General features: G+C 35.0%; 1 protein-coding gene across 18 annotated transcripts in view; it reads left to right on the top strand.

Annotated features, from left to right (window-relative positions):
• BTRC (beta-transducin repeat containing E3 ubiquitin protein ligase) overlaps positions 1-18,237 on the top strand; it is a 220,775-nt gene that overhangs the window by 65,170 nt on the left and 137,368 nt on the right. For 15 of the 18 annotated variants that reach the window (XR_012477907.1, XR_012477908.1, XR_012477906.1 and 12 more), the window contains one exon: positions 4,349-4,456. The exons of the other annotated variants lie outside the window; for them this stretch is intronic. Coding sequence is in view for 12 of the 15 variants with exons in the window: in XM_074233878.1 (XP_074089979.1) it covers positions 4,349-4,456 (108 nt within the window). In the remaining 3 variants the exon portion in view is untranslated. The remainder of the gene's footprint in view (positions 1-4,348; positions 4,457-18,237) is intronic. 18 annotated transcript variants of the gene reach the window in all.

The following is an 18,237-nucleotide window of genomic DNA, read 5'->3' as shown; positions in this document are numbered from 1 at the left end:
CTACTTTTCTTCAAGGCCTAACACGAGCACTGCCTTTCTTCATTGTTCTGCTTCCTCACCAATTAACTATTACCTCTCTCCTCTCAAATTAACTTGTATCAATTTTGTATAAACCTATCAATTATCTTCCCTTAACAAGATATAAAGTCTTTTGAGGAGAGCCATTGTTTCACCTTTGCCTTTGTATTTCTAACACCTTAAGAGCCTAGGTAGACTCTGAAAGATTCTTTTTTAAAAATATACCTTACCTAGTGCATTTAAAATACTGTTTTGGTCTTATTTTCATTGATATCTTTTTATAAGGATAGGAACTAAATCTGTTATTTTTATTGGTAAAGGGAACTCCTGGGTAAGAAAACAATGTCTTTTTTTTTTTAAGGTTTTTGCAAGGCAAATGGGCTTAAGTAGCTTGCCCAAGGCCACACAGCTAGGTAATTATTAAGTGTCTGAGGCTGGATTTGAACTCAGGTACTCCTGACTCCAGGGCCGGTGCTCCATCCACTGTGCCATCTAGCTGCCCCAACAATGTCTTTTTTAAAAAAACATTAATATTTAAAAATAATTTTATCATTCTTTTTTTCCATTTTTTTCAAATTCCAAATTCTATCCTCCCCTCTCTGCCACTGAGAGTTCAAGCAATTTGGTATAGATTATATATGTGAAGTCATGCACAACATTTCCATGTTAGTCATGTTGTGAAACAAAATCAGATAAAAAACTCCAGGAAAAATAGAAAGTAAAGAAAAATATGCTTCGATATGCATTCAGATGCTTTATCAGTTCTTTTTCTGGAGGTGGATAGCATTTTTCATCTTAAGTCCCTCAGAATTGTCTTAGATCATTGTATAGATAGCTAAAACATTCACAGTTTATTATCATACAATACTGCTAATGCTATATACAATATTATGGTTCTGCTCATTTCATTTTGTATCAAATTCATGTAAGTTAACAGGTTTAAGAAAACTTCTACCACTATTTTGCAATTGATATCATTTTAGAAAATTGCATAGGGGACACTGAGAAACTTGCCCAAGGTCATCCAGACAGTCTGTGTCACAGACAAACTTTATCCCAAGTTGTCCTGACTTCAGGATTGGCTCTATTCATTATCTTTTTTCTATTAACTTAATTTATTAAAAAAAAAAAAAAACGTCCTGCTCCTAACCCTGGGCAGTTATCCTTTGTAGCAAAGAATAAAGAGAAAAAAAATTTCACAAAAACAACCAGCCCTCCAACATATCATCTCTGTTTAATAGTATGTGAACCATTTTACATCTTTAGTGCCCCTTCCTCTGCAAAGGATGGAAGACTATCCACAAAAGTTAATTTAGAAAAATTCAATTTTAATACATTATAATACTTCTAAAGTAATCATCTGTAAAGCAGAGAAAATATGTAAATGTTGAGGGAGGTAATTGAGGATTGAAAAAGCAGTGGAATTTGGTAGAATTAAAAAAAATATTTTGTAAAGAGATGTATAAACTTGGATTGGCAGAAAAAGAAGGTGGAAATTATTTTAAGCTCCAGACAAGGGGAATTGTGTGCACAAGAATGCATCAGCCTAAAAAACAAGTAAGGTATACCAGGAAATAAGTCATTTATATAGGAGAGTGATTTAATGAAAAGATGCTTGAGAAAGATTATTTTAGCTTTCTCCCAAATGAGATTTAGAACCATACAAAAGAGTTCAGCCTAACAGTCCACATAGGAAAAACTAAGAGGATGAACTATTGTTCTGATTTTCATTTCCACTTGGGTGGACAACCCATTGACCTTTTTTTTTTTTTTTTTTGGTTTTTGCAAGGCAGTGGGATTAAGTGATTTGCCCAAGTGACATTGTGCCACTTAGCTGCTCCCTTAACCAAGAAATTATAGGCAAAAAGTGGCAAAAAGACATCATAAGAGAGATGTCTAATGGAAAAAGAGACTGCAGTGTGGCCTTTTGGATAGGGAGAAGATCTCTGAATCAGGAAGAACTGAATTTAAGTCTACCTCAAACATATATAGGCTCTTTGACTTTTTCTTAACTTCTCAGTGCTCCTTGAAATTTTCCAAGACAGGCAAGCTATGGGGAAGGTACTTATCTGTAATGATAAAGGAAATCCTCGTCAGCCAGCTCAATTCATGCCATCCCCAGGACATTACTGGAAAAGGGAGGTATAGCCAGAGTAAGAGCTAACATATGAATAGTTCGTATGCTGCACTTGTATACTAATAATGTAAACAGAAATCTAGAAGAAGGGTTCATAACCTTTTTTGTGTGATGGATCCCTCATATGAAATTATTGAAATGTTTATCAAATTTTTAAGTTTACAGACTGTTGTTTAAGAATACCCAATCTAAGGGGCAGCTAGGTGGCACAGTGGATAGAGCACCAGCCCTGGAGTCAGGAGTACCTGAGTGCAAATCTGGCCTCAGACACTTAATAATTACCTAGTTGTTTGGCCTTGGGCAAGCCACTTAACCCCATTGCCTTGTAAAAATACTTAAAAAAAAAAAGAATACCCAATCTAGAAGGTGGTCTCTAGCCTGTTAAGTGTATTCTCTGTGGTGTATTCATAGTATGACATGGATTAGAGTTCTCAAGAGGATGAGAAGGGATGAATGGGTTGCAGTATTCACTCTTGGGAAGAATATCCACATGTAGGAGATCATGGATCCTTTGACAGTATTCTGGCTACTACAAATAGGATAGATTGAGTGAAGAAGGACTAGAGGCAAGGAAATCAACTAATGTTTCGGTATTAAGATTGTTATTGTCTAATAAAATAATTGTTATTCTTTAAAGTTTAGGGTCTAAGTATTGCTTCCCAGGAATTGATGCAATATATTGTAATGGAAATATTACAAAGCAGCATACCTCAATTCTAATCTGCATTTCGTTTCTTACTAACTTTGTGTCCATGGAAAAGTCACATAACTTCTTTTTTGCCTGAGTTGTTTCATCTATAAAATGAAGATAGCACCAGCTTTGAGGTTTGTAATTATGAGGAGAAACCTACAGAGTTCTCATCAGTTTTTGGTATCCTTTTCTTAACAGAAAATAAGTCAATTTTAGATGGTGTGGGTCATAATAAAGTTTCATTTTAAAACATTAATAGTAATATTAATATTAGTAATATTAGTTTAATATAATAGTAAATATAATAATAATAGTCTAATGTAAACCCACAGTTTACAAAGCTTTTGTTTTGTAAAATAAAAAATGCTAAGCTCATCATTCTTTTGAAACTTTGAAAATTCCAAATATCATTTAACATTATTTAAGATAACTCATTTCTAAAATGTTTCCTACACTTGATGGTCTGATGTTTAGCTTTCACTTTAATCAACACAGTTAAATAATGGCAAGATATTAAGGCTATCTTCTGAATAAAGATAATCTTTTAAAAAAAATTTTGTTGTGGTAAACTATAGAAATAAATGAAGTTTGCTAAACATCATAGTAAAGGACTGAATATTTTATAAATCTCTAAGGCAATAACATTATCAAAGTGAAGTTTTCCAAGTTTACCTGGACTGCTTGCTGCTGAGAATACTCTGATATGTCTACTAGTATTTTACCTTCTTTTTTGTTAGGTTTTAAGTATTAGGTGCAGTTCTGTGGGGACTTTTGGTTCTTTTCCTTCTGTTTTAGTTGTTTCTTGGCCCCATTTTGTTTTTTGATCCATCTGGAAAGATGAAGAGGCAGCTGCTATAGTAATGATGCATTTTGGTTAATAAATAGCAGAGTAACTAAACACATAAAACACGTGCAGACTATCATAGAGTTAGTTACTGTCACTGTCCCCAAGATTGTTGCTATACTTTCTTTCATTTTTCTTTTCCTACCCTTAAAAAGCCTAACTTGATTGAAGTGTTTTGTTTTCTAACTTTCTTAATGTTAAAATGCTACCATGGACTCACACCCCTTTTCTACTTGCTTTGCAGAATTGTTCACCCTATGGTACATTAAAGGTGACTGCCTATGCATAGAGAAAGAGGGTGGATTCAAAGATGTCATTTGCCTTTGAGCAAGCAGAGAGAGATGCAAAAATTGATTAAATATTTAATTTTTGGACTAGACTACCTTCTGTTCTCATCATCTCTCCCTTTCCATCATTCTTCCCTCCCCCTTGGTCCCTCCCTTGCTTCCTTTCTTTCTTTCCTTTCTTTGCTAGTTTAATGACTTTTCTGACTTTCTCTTGAGGGGTAGACCAATTTTAGTATGTGTTTCTTGAAGATGTTTCTGTCCTGAAGGCCAGCTGTAATTATAGTGACACAATTCAGCAACACCTTTAAAGTTCCTGTAATCTATGCCATCGTCTCATACTGTCCCATCTCATAGTTGTCCTCTCTCTGCAGTGCTCTATGCCCAGGTCTCTGTGGCTGGGCTGCTCCAGCCTGGCGGACAGCATGCCTTCGCTGCGATGCCTGTATAACCCAGGGACTGGCGCACTCACAGCTTTCCAGGTACTTTCTCTGTCTCTGTGGGGAGAATGGGTGGGGGAATAAGGGGGGAGGTATGTAAATGGGTGTGAGTGTGCCTCTCTCTTCTTTTACACTCTTTACTGACATTCATTTTATTCTTCATATCTTAGGTATTTTATATATCATTTATTATGCTTCTTTAATGATCTTTTCATGTAGATCCAGATTTATGCAGGCTAAAACATTTTTATTCCATTGATTGAATATGATTGATTTGCCAAAATTGACATTGACTTGACTATTGATTCTCAGATTTATTAAATGTAAAATATTGAACTTTAAGAAGTAGCCCCAGCACTTAACTTCAGTATATAATGTTTTCTCTGGACCTCCATCAAGCCACTTATATATCATCAGTTAATTGCATGCAAATGACCAATAGCCATCCATGTTTTTCTTTTGACCATTGAGGATATATAATATATTGAACCTTCTGGTTACTAGTACTTTGCATTCCCATTTAATACCACATGTTGCTTACACTTTAGTTAATGTTGCAAGCTTGACCTAGAAGTCCATGAATATGATGTTAAACTTAAAACAATCTTTGTGGACTAATAGTGGTCTTAATGGAATAAAGGGAAAATTCCTTTCAGAATCCAGGTTGCTTGAGGAGAGAAAGTTGAAGAGGAAAAGTAGAAAAGAAGTAGAAAGTAGAAAAAGTAGAAAAGAAGTCAGATTCATTTAGTTTTGGTAGCTAACATTTAAAACATATGTGTGTATGTATATGGGCAGATGCACTTATTTGAGTGTTATTCTTGATAAATAAAACTGTAATCTGTACACTCCAGTTTTGAAGAAGAATTCTTAGACAGCAAATGATGCAACATATGATATTAGCATCTTATCCATCTATGGTGTAATTGATCTTTCCTAAAGAACTTTTTAGTATAAAGTATAATATGTAAAATACATTATTCTAAATTCCAGATACAGTGAGGGAATCAGCATTATAAATGATAGATTTTACTTACTTAGGTGCCTACTAAATACTAATAGTTGTTACTCCCTCACGGTGCTATTTTAATAAGCAGAATTTGAACCTAGATTTTACTGAGGCCATGGCCAGTCTTCTCTTTACTGTACTAAGCAATCTTTCAGTATTAAGATTAATTAGTTTTATTAATGATAGTTATAATTTAAACTTTAACTCTGTATAGATTCATGTAATCATGAATTGTTCTTAAAATGTTTTGAGCACAGAATATATCTTGCATATTACAGATGTCAAAGTATTTTAACATGTATGGATATCATTTTCATCATAATTGAGTAGGTATTGTTATTCCTGTTTTGTAAATGGAAAAACTGAGCTATAGAGAGGTTAAATGACTTGCCCAAGGCCATGTAACTAGTTGAAAATAGAGGTGGGCCCAAAACACTGCTCTAAACAAATCATCTTTGGTACATGTCTTATTTAATTTGCATAGCAATCTTTCATTGAGGTATCTCATATTGTATTGGTTTGAATATAAACTGTACTTCTTATACTTTTCTTGACAAATTTGGCCTGTGTGTGGCCTATACTTGGTGGATTTATTTTTTTAATGTTTGCCTATTTTTCCCCTTTAGATATTTGGTTCTATATTATCCTTTTATCTCCCCATAGTATCTGTTTTAATACAAGGCACATAGTAAATATCCTCATTAAATATTGTTGATTGATTCACATAACTATGTTATAGAAACACTAAATATAATGACATCTAATTAAAGATAAGAAACTTAATTGCTAGAGGCAAAAACTAACCTAAATTAGGATCTTAGATTTTTAGGAGAAAAATTGAGATCCTAAATAATAATGCATAGATGAATAGGAAAGAAAGAATTCAACTCTTTTGCAATATTGCTATGGTTCCATTTTTAGTGAGTCTTAATCAACAAATTATTAGGTTCCCAGAGAGAGAGAGAGAGAGAGAGAGAGAAAGTGTATATGTGTATATTTACATATTATAGTTTATTAGCACAAAATTGTGAAATTATTACAATTACTAAATACTTTGTGAGGAAAAATTGGTTTAGAGACTCTGCTGGTAAATTGAAGAATGAACCTTTTCCTCCTTTCCCACCTTGATCCCACCAATTAAGGAACACTTCATAAGAAATCAAATTTTAATGGAACAGGGTACTTAGTACTTGAGATTCAGCTGCAAAAGATGGATTCTTATAGACCAAATGGGACTTGGGTGTTCCTACTAAGATTCCTAATCTGATAAAATTGCAACCTTTGTATAGTACCTTATGCATGCTGAGTATTTAATTAAAAAGTGTTGATTTAGGGGCAGCTAGGTAGTGCAGTGGATATATAGCACCAGCCCTGGAGTCGGGAGGACCTGGGTTCAAATGCAGCCTCAAACACTTAGTAATTAACCTAGCCGTGTGACCTTGGGCAAGTCATTTAACCTCATTGCCTTACAAAAAAAGTGTTGATTTTATCTCCCTTCAATAATTCAATAAATTTCATGTTGTATGATATTTTGTAAAATTTTAGAGAATTTTTGTACCATCAATGCCTTTTTCTTTTGGTGATGATGAATTATAGATAGGAGAAATGGAAAAATATGTTTGAAATAATAATTTGCACTTTAAACAGATAATATAGATATTTAAGACTATATTACATTTAAAAGTTTTTTAGTAGAACTTTTTTTGCATTTGTTTTCCTTCTTTAAAGAAGCAAGGAGCTTTCTGAGAAGATTTTTAAAATGCTTTGACTTGTGGAAGTAGAAATTTGGGGTACCAATTAAGCATTGTCAGGTGTCTGGTTGTGTGTGTGTGTGTGTGTGTGTGTACAGAAATCCAGGCAGGAATGACAAAATTAGGAAGTTAAATTAGTTTAATTGCAGGACTAATGACATTTTAATGAAAATTTTGGAAAATTATCTGAAAAATTAAATGGTTGTGTTCAATTTAGACATGCTTTCTTTTTTATTTTATGAAAAAATGTTACATGAAAAATTGATGGTTTAGTTATTTCTTGTTTCAAATTGCAAGTTGGAGGATTGTTTTCATCTTCCCAGAAATGACAGCAGTTTCATTGTATAGAGAGTAATAGATAGGAGTTAAGCATTAGAAAGTAAGCAGCTGGAAGTGGTGGAACAGCTGAGAATTTAAAAAGAAAAATTCTTTTTTTTCCCTCAGAAGATGAAATTCCAGAGGAATTTAATTGTAACATTAAGGATATAAATAGATAAGATATTTTAGGTAGCATGAAATGGCAGTAAACTTGAATAGAATATTGATGTATGGGAAACATTTGTTGTCTTTGAATTAGTTTCAGTCATGCAACAAGAGTTAAAATTGTAAGAGAAGGGATGAATTTAGGAGAGGCAGCCCATTTTAAAAAGCTAATATAATATACACAGTCTTGTTAAGTAAGCATGAAGTGAAAAAAAAAGAATGCTGTGATAATTCAACATTGTTATGCTTAAGATCAAGGAATGTGGATATAAGTACTGAGAATTAATTTTGAAATTTTTAGAAATTTGTGAGTAATTTAGTGACTGAAGTAATTAAGGTGAGACTCAAGTCCTCTGAGTGAAAATTATTTTGACAAAAAAATTTACCAACTATAACTTGATCATAATCAATGAAACAGACTTTCAAGGCAATGAATAGTATTTATTGCCAGTCTCATAAAATTCTTGGAATTTGATTATATTTCTATTCTCTTTATGCAAGATCCATGGGACCACTTATTAACTAAGAAAACCACATCTTAACATTATCTATATGCCCTTGTATTTTTATTTTATTTTGCTGAACATTTCTCAGTTATTTATTTTGGGGCTATTACAATCAGAAGCATGCTTCCAGGACAAATATTTGATATGTTTGTTCTGGAGTAAGTGTTAAGGCATAATATAAAATAACCAGGAAAGTTGATGGGAATCAGACTATAGAAGATTTCAAACAAACCAGACTGAGGAGCTTGTGTTTTATCTTTGAAGTAGTAAACACTGAAGGTTTTTGACCAGTTTTTACCAACCTCAGCTTGAAGCCTCTAATTTGTATGTACACACACACACACACACACACACACACACATGGGGTTGGGGGGAGGAAGAACATACTAATGGCACTTTGCATATATGTGCACCTGTCTGTTCTCAAAAGAGATCATGATAATGAAATACTGTTCCAGCAGTTATAAATTGACATGGATAGAAGTGAAACTTATAAGATTGATTTTTTTCTTAGTATATTGACCAAAATTTGGAGATTGTATAGGTGTATGCAAATGTATTGCCAAAACATTTAAGTTAATTTATCTTTTTATTTGTCTTTTAGTAAATTGAGTCGCCAATTTATTTCAACTTTAGTAATAATAGTTGATTCCTTGATTCCTTAATTCTTATGTATTTGGTATATAATATTGCACTGAAAATTATTCTGATTGTTATCTGATACTGAGTCTAAAAGAAAGCATAAAATCTTATTCTTGATTTATAATCTTGGATTTCCTGATTTATTTGTGGTTTTCTCTTCAGAAGTGTTGTAGGAGTTGCCTCCAACCTTGGGACTCTGTAACACTGAACAAGTCAAGCAACTTCTAAACCTTAGCTTCCTTTTCAGCAAGGTGGAAATTATCATGTCTGCCCTTACTATCTTGCAATTATTGTTCTGAGGATAAAATGACAATAATGTATGTGAAATGTTTTCATTATGTCAAGGATAATTTTGTAGATACTTCTCCACTGAAGCAGATAAAAATTTCTCTGAGCCATAGCAGATGGTCTCCATGAACTGATGTGGCCAAAAAGTATCACCTATTGGCCATAAGTGGTGATAATTCTGGTCTCTTTGAACTTAGCTGAATTTGGTCCTTGTATAGCATATTTACAGTCTGGACCCATTCTTTAGGTTTTTACAAGGCAAATGGGGTTAAGTGGCTTGCCGAAGGCCACACGGCTAGGTAATTATTAAGTGTGTGAGACCGGATTTGAACCCAGGTACTCCTGACTTCAGGGCCGGTGCTTTATCCACTGTGCCACCTAACCGCCCCTGAACCCATTCTTGATATCATCAGTCAGTCATTAAATTTATTAAGTGACTACCATGTTTTCAAGCACTGTGCTAAATGCTGGGGATAAAAAGAAAGGCAAAAAATAGTCTCCACTTTCAAGAAGCTCATAAACTAAGGGGGGAAAACAACACTTAAAAAGAAATTGGAAAGGATTGAAGAGAGGAAGAAAGAGAAAAAGTATCATAGCATAAGGGCATGATGAGGTCCTACAGCTGCATGAGAAATGGTGAAATGGCTGCCTTGTACTTCTTCATTAAATGAAAGATCTGAGAGGGGCTTTCCCATCTCTAGTCTCTACCCCTTTACAATCTAAGGGAGGGAGATTCCCCAGAGATAGGGGATACTGAGGAAGTGTTATTGAAGACCACAACAGCATCACTATGCTAGAGACAAGTCAGAGTGTATTCAGCTATGGCAAATCAGACCATTACAAGCTCAGAATGCTGTACCACAGATCAGGCACAAAAAGTAAACACCTGGGGAGCATTTCCTTTGTGCTGCTTCAATTCTACCTTGCTTATAGAGCATAGCCTCTTCTCTGAGCAGTCCTGTGCCAGTGTCTCCCATGCTGCACAATCAATGCCAAATTCTTAAAGATTTTGAAAGTGTCTCTGTATTGTTTTTTTCTGACCTTTTTTTGTGAGAACTTGCCCTGTATGAATTCTCCATAAAATCATCTTTTTGGCAATAGTACATTTGGCATTCAAACAACATGGCCAGCCCATCAAAGTTGTGCTCACTATTGTAATGTTTCAATACTTGGCAGTTTAGTTTGAGAAAGGACCTCAGGTTGGCACATGTCAGTTATTAATAAATGCTTGGTGATTGACTTTACAGAAATGTTTGTTTAAGCAGTATATACATGTTAAAACCCATGAATATCAACTGTTTTTAGTTTTTAGTTGAAAATATGACATGGGATGTCTATAGTGTTCAGTTAAAAGGGAAATTAGACTGCTCTTTCTTACCTTTTTGCCATCCTATGTAAGCAGTATATTTCTAACCAATGCTGCTAAGACAGTATATATTTTTTCAACCAGTTCTTCTGTCTTCTTAAGTGACTTTTATCTTTGACCACCTGCTTTGACATATTCTTATATTTTGAGATGTTTAGCTGTTAGTTTATCTCATTGGTCCTAGCCAGGTTACTGTAGATTATTTCTTCATTTAGCATTAATTCAACAAATATTTATGTATCATCCACCCCTGATAGTTGCCATAGAAGAATAGAAAGATTGAAATGGGATAATTCCCTGTCCTCATTGAGGCTTATATTGTAATAGAAAAAATAATATGTACAAAATAGGGGATAACTTTAAAGTACAATGGGAACAAAATGCTATATTAGTTCAAAGGAGAATGATCAAATTCATCTAGGGACTTCAAGGAAACTTCATGGAGAAGATGATATAGTGTGGAAGTATGTATGAATTGGATGACTTAGAACTGGTAGAGAGAGGCAAAAGGTGGGACCAAGGTGGAGAGAGACCCAGAGACAAGAAACCATGAGGTAGCTTTGGAGAATCATAGTAGTAATTATTGGCTAAAATGTTATGTAAGAGGTGTAGTTGAGGAGAAGATTGAAACAGTAGATTGTGACTGAATTGTGGAGTACTTTTAATGTTTCCAGGCACAGATGGACTTGACTCGGTTAATGGGGAATTATTGAAGGTGTTTTTGAATGTAGTAGTAACATGACTGGAACTCACATTAGGAAGATTAATTAGTCTGACATATCCCCTGAATTTGAGTATGAGACAGGATTGGTCAAGTTAGCACTGCAGTTAACCAACAAACACTTAATAAACACTTCTCTTATATTAAATAAGGTGTTAAGACTTTGGGGATTAAGAATGTAAAAATGAAACACCTCTTGTCCTCAGGAAGCACACATTCTCCCAGGACCATCATGCATATAAATGCAAATGTGCACACATACAGAATACATCCAAAATAAATATGGCACTAGAAGGTGGGGAATCAGGAAGGATTCATTGAAGTAGAACGTAAGTTGTAGGAAGAGGCAAGAAAGGGGAACCTCCCAGACGAGAGGGCTGCTTGAATGAGAAGAAAAACACCCAGCTCCCATATAGCCATCTATATCTATATAAAACCTGAAATTTGCAACAGACCAAATAATGATTAATAAATTCATTGAGAAAATAGAGAAAATTTCTTCTTTCATTGCTGAGTTGCATAAAAAGTTAACTAGATGGGGCAGCTGGCACAGTGGATAGAGCACTGGCCCTGGAGTCAGGAGGACCTGAGTTCAAATGCGGCCTCAGACACTTAATAATTAACCTAGCTGTATGGTCTTGGGCAAGCCACTTAACCCCATTGCCTTGCAAAAACCTAAAAAAAAAAAGTTAACTAGAGGTCCATAGGTACTAGGAAATGGTATTGTGAGCCAAAATAGGGCCAATGTAGACAGAAAAGCCACAGCCTCTCAGTGCAACCAGAGATGGGCCAGAGACTGTAGCTTAAAAGATCTTTGTCCAAAGGCAGTATGACTAGAGAGCTTCCTCTTAAAATCCCTAGAGTAGTCAAAAAGCCCCCAAAACTTTGGGCATGGGGGGGGGGAAGGGAGTGACTACCCTAGGATACTCTGGCCTGGGGTTCTTAGCACTTATTCTACTCTGGGTGCTCTGAATCTCAAAAATCCTGGAGGACCTAACCCAGGAAGATGGAAGTCAGTGCAGGAACTCAAATAGTGCAGGTTGAGAATAAGCAGAGGTGACCCTCTCCATTCCCATCTAAAAGCAGAACTAGATGAATAGTCTGACTCTGGAATAGTCCCAATTAAAGAACTAATGTGAGGGAGAATTGTAATAAAAATAAAAACTCAGCAACCCTGATCACTAAAAAATTGTAGAACCAGAGATGCCCCCCAAAGGGAGGATAATGCTAACAACTCCAAGCAGAAACTCAAAGGAAAAAAATGGAATTTCCCCAAGAACTATGTGAATACCCAGAAGAAATTAAGGAAGAGTTAAAAAAATGAAATTAAAAAATCTTGAGAAAAGGTTTGAAAGGAGACTAAATTATCCAGAAGAGAAAGTTATAAACCATAGCCAAGTACTTCCTATATTGGATTCCCTGTAAACTAGAATAGATCAAATAGAAATCATGGTTTTACATGTGGTATAATATTAGACTAGAAAGTTAATTTGAAGTCTTTAATTGCCAAACAGAAAAGTTTATATTTTATTTTTGAAGAAATAGAAGACTACTGGCATTTATTTAGTAGGGGGATGAGGTTGACACAGTTACACCTGGATTTAAGGAAAATCACTTTTCCAGTTGGGTGGAGGATAATTTGGAGAGGAGAACGTTTGGGCTGCTTGAAGAGAGACTGAGGGCTTGTTTTTAGGTAGTTATAGTGGAATGGAGAGAAGGGAAACCAAAGTAGAAACAGTGGTATTTAGTGATAGATGAGAAGTTTCTTTGAGAATAGGGATTATTTAATTTTTTAAAATTTTTATCCCAAGCACCTAGTACCTGGCACTTGTTATCCAGTCATTTTCAGTTATATCTAGCATTTCTTGACCTCATTTGGAGTTTTCTTGGCAAAGATAGTGATTTTTGCCATTCCTTCTCCAGCTCATTTTATAAATAAGGAAACTAAGGTAAACAGGTTTAAATAATTTGTCCAGGATCATCCAACTAGTAACTGTCTAAAATCAAATTAAAACTCAGTAAGATGAGTTTTTCTAACTCCAGACTTGGCACTGTGCTTATGAAATGCTTTTTGATTGAATAGTGCTTGAATGTTGAGGATGAGAAATAAAGAGACAAAGTTGACTTTATTTGTTTGGTTGGTTGGTTTTGGGGGTTTTTTTTTAGGACTTTGCAAGGCAAATGGGGTTAAGTGGCTTGCCCAAGGCCACACAGCTAGGTAATTATTAAGTGTCTGAGGCCAGACACTTAATGTTTATTCTCAACCTGCACTATTTGAGTTCCTGCACTGACTTCCATCTCCCTGGGTTAGGTCCTCCAGTCAGGTACTCCTGACTCCAGGACTGGTGCTCTATCTACTGCACCACCTAGCCACCCCTCAAAGATGATTTTAAAATCTTGTTATTAGATGTCTGAAGATATGCATAGTGATGAAAATGACAGAAATATTGAAGTCAGGCAGTAAAATAGGTTTTAAGGAGAATATCATGAGTTTGTTTTGGGCATTATTAAATTTGAAGTGATATACCTAAATCATAGGTCTGGCTCTCTCCCCTTCTCTGAGAGCTCTGGTGATTCCCTATTGCCTAGTGTTTTGTCCTTTAAAGCTGTTTACAATTTAGCTTTCAATTTTATCACATACAGTATCACTCTCCTTCATGCATTCTACAGTCCGGTCAGACTGACTTTCTTTCTGTTTCCCGCTCTAGGATGCAGTCTCCATGTCTGAATTTTGCTCAGTCCTTAACCTCCCCCCCCTTAGAATCCCTAATTTCCTTCATAACTCAGTTCAGGCAACTTCTTCTACAGTGCCTTCCTACCCTCCACCACTATTACCTTAGATTTATTTGGCTTTAAAAAATTTTTTCTAGTAAACAAAAACCTAATTTTTAATTTTGTACAAATTTTGCACATACTTACAGATCCCTTTCCCTATATCAATGGAATCACAGTTTTCAGATCTCATTTTTCAGCATACTGTCTCTCCTAAGAGAATGTAACTTCCATGAAGGGTAGAGTCATTTTCATTTTTTTTTTTTGTATTTCTAGTTGGTGCTTGACACCTAGGTATTTCATGAAAGCTCATTGGTTGATCGATATAATATTAGTTAGAGGTACTCTGGAGACAGTTAAATGTAGGTTTAGAATGAAGGTTGGGATGAGCCATATGAATTAAGTTCAGATCTCATGTTTCATGAAATGGACACAGAGAGAAAAGTTCTCATCTCCTCAAACAAGTTTTAGGCAAGAATTTCAGAATCGTCTCTTTGGATTTATCTAGTAGCTGGAAGATATAAAAGTGTCAGAGATACAGCCGTATCTTATGGATTTTTCTTTCATGTTCTTCAAAAATAATATTGTAGTATTGACAGCCAATTTTTCAGTAAAATAGAAAACTACATGGTTAGAGTCATGCTAAAATAATTCTCATTGTTGTCCTTATGCTGTGAATGACATACTGTCACTGAATAAGTGTTTAAACAATTGAAAATTTTTATTTAACATAGATTTAGTGAGTACCTGTTGTGGATAATACTGTGCTTGAATTGAGGATACAAGAAATGAAACAATGCAGGTTCTACCTTCAAGGAGCTTAACTCTCCTAGGAGGAGAAAGAATAGGATAAATATATAGATAATTTTAAGTTCAATGAAGTTGGTATGGGGCAATTAAGAGAGGAAGAGTTCACTTGGATCAGAGGAGGCTTTGTGATAGAAAGTGGAAATGTCATCAGAGTTGTTCATGAAGGAAGGAAAGGAGTTCTACAGGCAGAATTGTGGGAGAATACCTATTTTATAGGTGTGTGTTGATCATTTGTTTTTGGCTTAAAAAAATGTATGGAACAGTATTTCATTGGTGTCATGATGGGTTCCTATGAGGAGAATTGATTAAAAATGGGTACAGGAATCTTAACAGCTTGCAAATAACAACACTTGACCAAAATCCGTTTTGTATTCCCTGCTCTGATTCTATTCCAGTAGTTCAGGAAATGTGCCTGTGGACTATTTACAGTAAGATTATAAACTGAATCATAATTTCAGTCAATAGAAGCCAGAGCATGTGGCTCCCGCACCCCAGCTGGTAGTAAGCTCTCCCCAGGTTTATGAATGTAGTTAGATGGCCCCCAACTGTTTACAAGACAGCAGAGGTGAGCTCTTTGATTGACAAGTCAGAAATGCATTAGATCATTCTCTCTGCCAGTCTCTGGTTCACGCTGTTAAAAATGTCAGCCTCCAAGTTTGAATGGCAGCCTGAGGGCCTTAGAAGCTTTTTGTTTTCTGAGATGGAAACACAAATTGGATGTGTGCCTGAGCGCTTCATCCTGGGCTGTAATTTCATCTTTTAGCTAAGAACCACAAGGTACATGAGCAAAGCACCCTGTAAACAATAATACTGGGGAAAAAAAATAAACAAGGTCGTGTTTCTGGTACGTTGATCTGCTGGTGTCCTGACCTCTATCACGTTGAACATCTCCACTCTGATTGCTGTTCCCTTTGGCATTACAATGAGAGGAAGAGAGACTGACATAGGAGGAAGAGATTTAAAGTTGCAGCGTCGTTGCACATTCCTTGTATTGGCTATGAAATATTGAAGTGCCAGAATGTGACACTTGGTTTTTTAAGCAACCTTCTTGTTTGAGGTGTTTGCAGCTCATTCCTTCCTCCTACATTTGTCTGCTTTTATTGATGGGGTTGGAAGTAGTTACCTTAAATGCAAGAAAAGGGTCAGTGTTAAAGAGAAGTGTTGGCGATGAAACCAAATCAGCTTGGCAGAGAGGGGAAGCAAGATGAACTGGAAGGCAAGGGAGAGAGTCAGTAACCAAGTTCATAGAAGAAAATGTATGTGTGGTAAGGAAGAATCCACATTAGAGAGATGAAGCCTAGATCTGATGACCTAATTTTGCATATTGGCATGATAGGGCTTGGTAAACTGATATAATGTTAAAAGTGTTGAAAATCAAACAAATATATTTGGCAACAGTATTCATTTCTCTAGTCTTACTATGGTCTTGACATTTGGCTAGTTATGTGGATTTTTCTCTCTAACAAGCTTTGGCATTAAAAATAGTTCGGTTTTTTATTAAGTAGGTTAAGGACCAGGCACCAGGGAGAGTCAGTTTGGTGAATGCCCTAATCCATTGTATTGCTATGCATAAGATAAATGGGAGATAGAAAAATTTTGCTGAAAGTAATTTTAAGGGTGGGATACTATTTGTAGATGATGCTTATCTGAAATATCATTTGTTGTCTTAATAGTGGAGCCAAGCTTAAATGGTTTTCATTTTTTGTTCTTGATCAGATCAGTGATTTCACTGGGATAACTCACTTCCAGTGAGAAATTTCCTCTACCATTGCAGATAGGCACTTTATTATTTTTAAAAAATTTTTTATTACAGATAGGCACTTTAAATGCCTTCATTACTAACCCAGTGCACTTTTTACAGTAACTTTAAATGCTTTTATTATTAACCCAATGTCAAAGTATTTCAAAAATAGAAACTTTTCTATAACTATAAGCAATACCATCATATTATTTTAATGAATTAGTTTATAGATTTGAAAATTTAGTAGACTGTACTACATACTTTTACAAAGCATTTACCTTTTGAGAGTTTTTCTTTTGTTTTTTTAAAAGATTTTTTTTTATTTTGAGTTTTACAATTTTTCCCCTAATCTTACTTCCCCCGCCACAGAAGGCAGTTTGCCAGTCTTTATATATAATGTAGTTTTAGAGAGTTGTCTAGGACCCTGAAAAGAATTAAGTGATTTGCCCAAAATTATACTGCCAGTATGTATAAGAGACAGGACGCAACCAAGGACTCCACACCTTGTCCAGTTCTGATTACTATGTCAACACACGGCCTCTTTATCTTAAATTCAAGCTACTGTTTAGTAGATACTTTGTATATGATATTTACAATCATAATAAGTTGTTTCAACCATTTAGAATCACAGAAAAATAGAAATCTGTTATAAAAATATTTGAATTAACCATTATTAGAAGTTTTTTTTTTTTGTTTTTTTGTTTTTTTGTTTTTTTACAAGGCAATGGGGTTAAAGTGGCTTGCCGAAGGCCACGCAGCTAGGTAATTATTAAGTCTCTGAGTCAGGATTTGAACTCAGGTACTTCTGACTCCAGGGCCGGTGCTCTATTCACTGTGCCACCTAGCTGTCCCCATTATTAGAAGTTTTAAGGATGAATTGCACATTTAGTTTAACCATCTATAAATGTGATAGGAATGAAATGTTTCTTATTTTGTATATGAGATAAATGAATTGAACAGTATAATCATCCTTGGCATTACACTCTTGGGATTATTTAGGAACTTTTAGCAATTTAACCAGTATCATACAGGGTCATAGTAAGTATCAGCAGAAGTATTTAAACCCAAGATTTTCTAACTCCAAGTATACCATCTGTATCATAATAATTTTTCATAAATCTGACATGTATATTTATAATAATGGCTTGAAGTTTACAAAGTGCTTTACATGTTTCTTGTTTGGTTCTCATATATAACAACCCCTTATAGCAGGGAGTGAAGGAGAGAAGAAAGAAACTGGTATTCAGAAAGACTAAGTGGTTTTCTGTTGGTCAGAAGGAGGTCATATAATCATTTAACTTAGAACTGGAAGAGATTTTCCAAATCATCTGTCCCAGGCTTCTCTTTTTTATTGATGAGGAGACTGTGGACTAGAATGTTTAAATAACTTTCCCTAGGTTATATTGGTAGGATTCAAAACCAGGCCCTTCCAGAGTACACTTGAGTTTGACCTTAAAAACCAAGACTTTTAAACTCTACATTTAACTCTCTTTCCACTACAACAGGAAGAGAAGAGGCTCTTGATAAAGCTGGGTGTTCCTGTCTTGTGCTGAGTGAGGTCTTCGTAGGCCTGATGATACTTTCAAAGAAATAGGCTGTAGAGGATATGGTTTATTTAGTTGTTCTTGGTTCCCATTAAGATATTAAGCTATATTTAAAATACAAACAAATAAACATGAATAGTAGAGTTAATTTTATGTATAGTTTCTGGGACCCTTCTACCTAAGCTCATTGATC

This window comes from Macrotis lagotis, chromosome 4 (assembly GCF_037893015.1).
Source record: "Macrotis lagotis isolate mMagLag1 chromosome 4, bilby.v1.9.chrom.fasta, whole genome shotgun sequence".
Lineage (NCBI taxonomy): Eukaryota > Metazoa > Chordata > Mammalia > Peramelemorphia > Peramelidae > Macrotis > Macrotis lagotis.
This window is presented reverse-complemented; position numbering and strand designations above follow the sequence as displayed.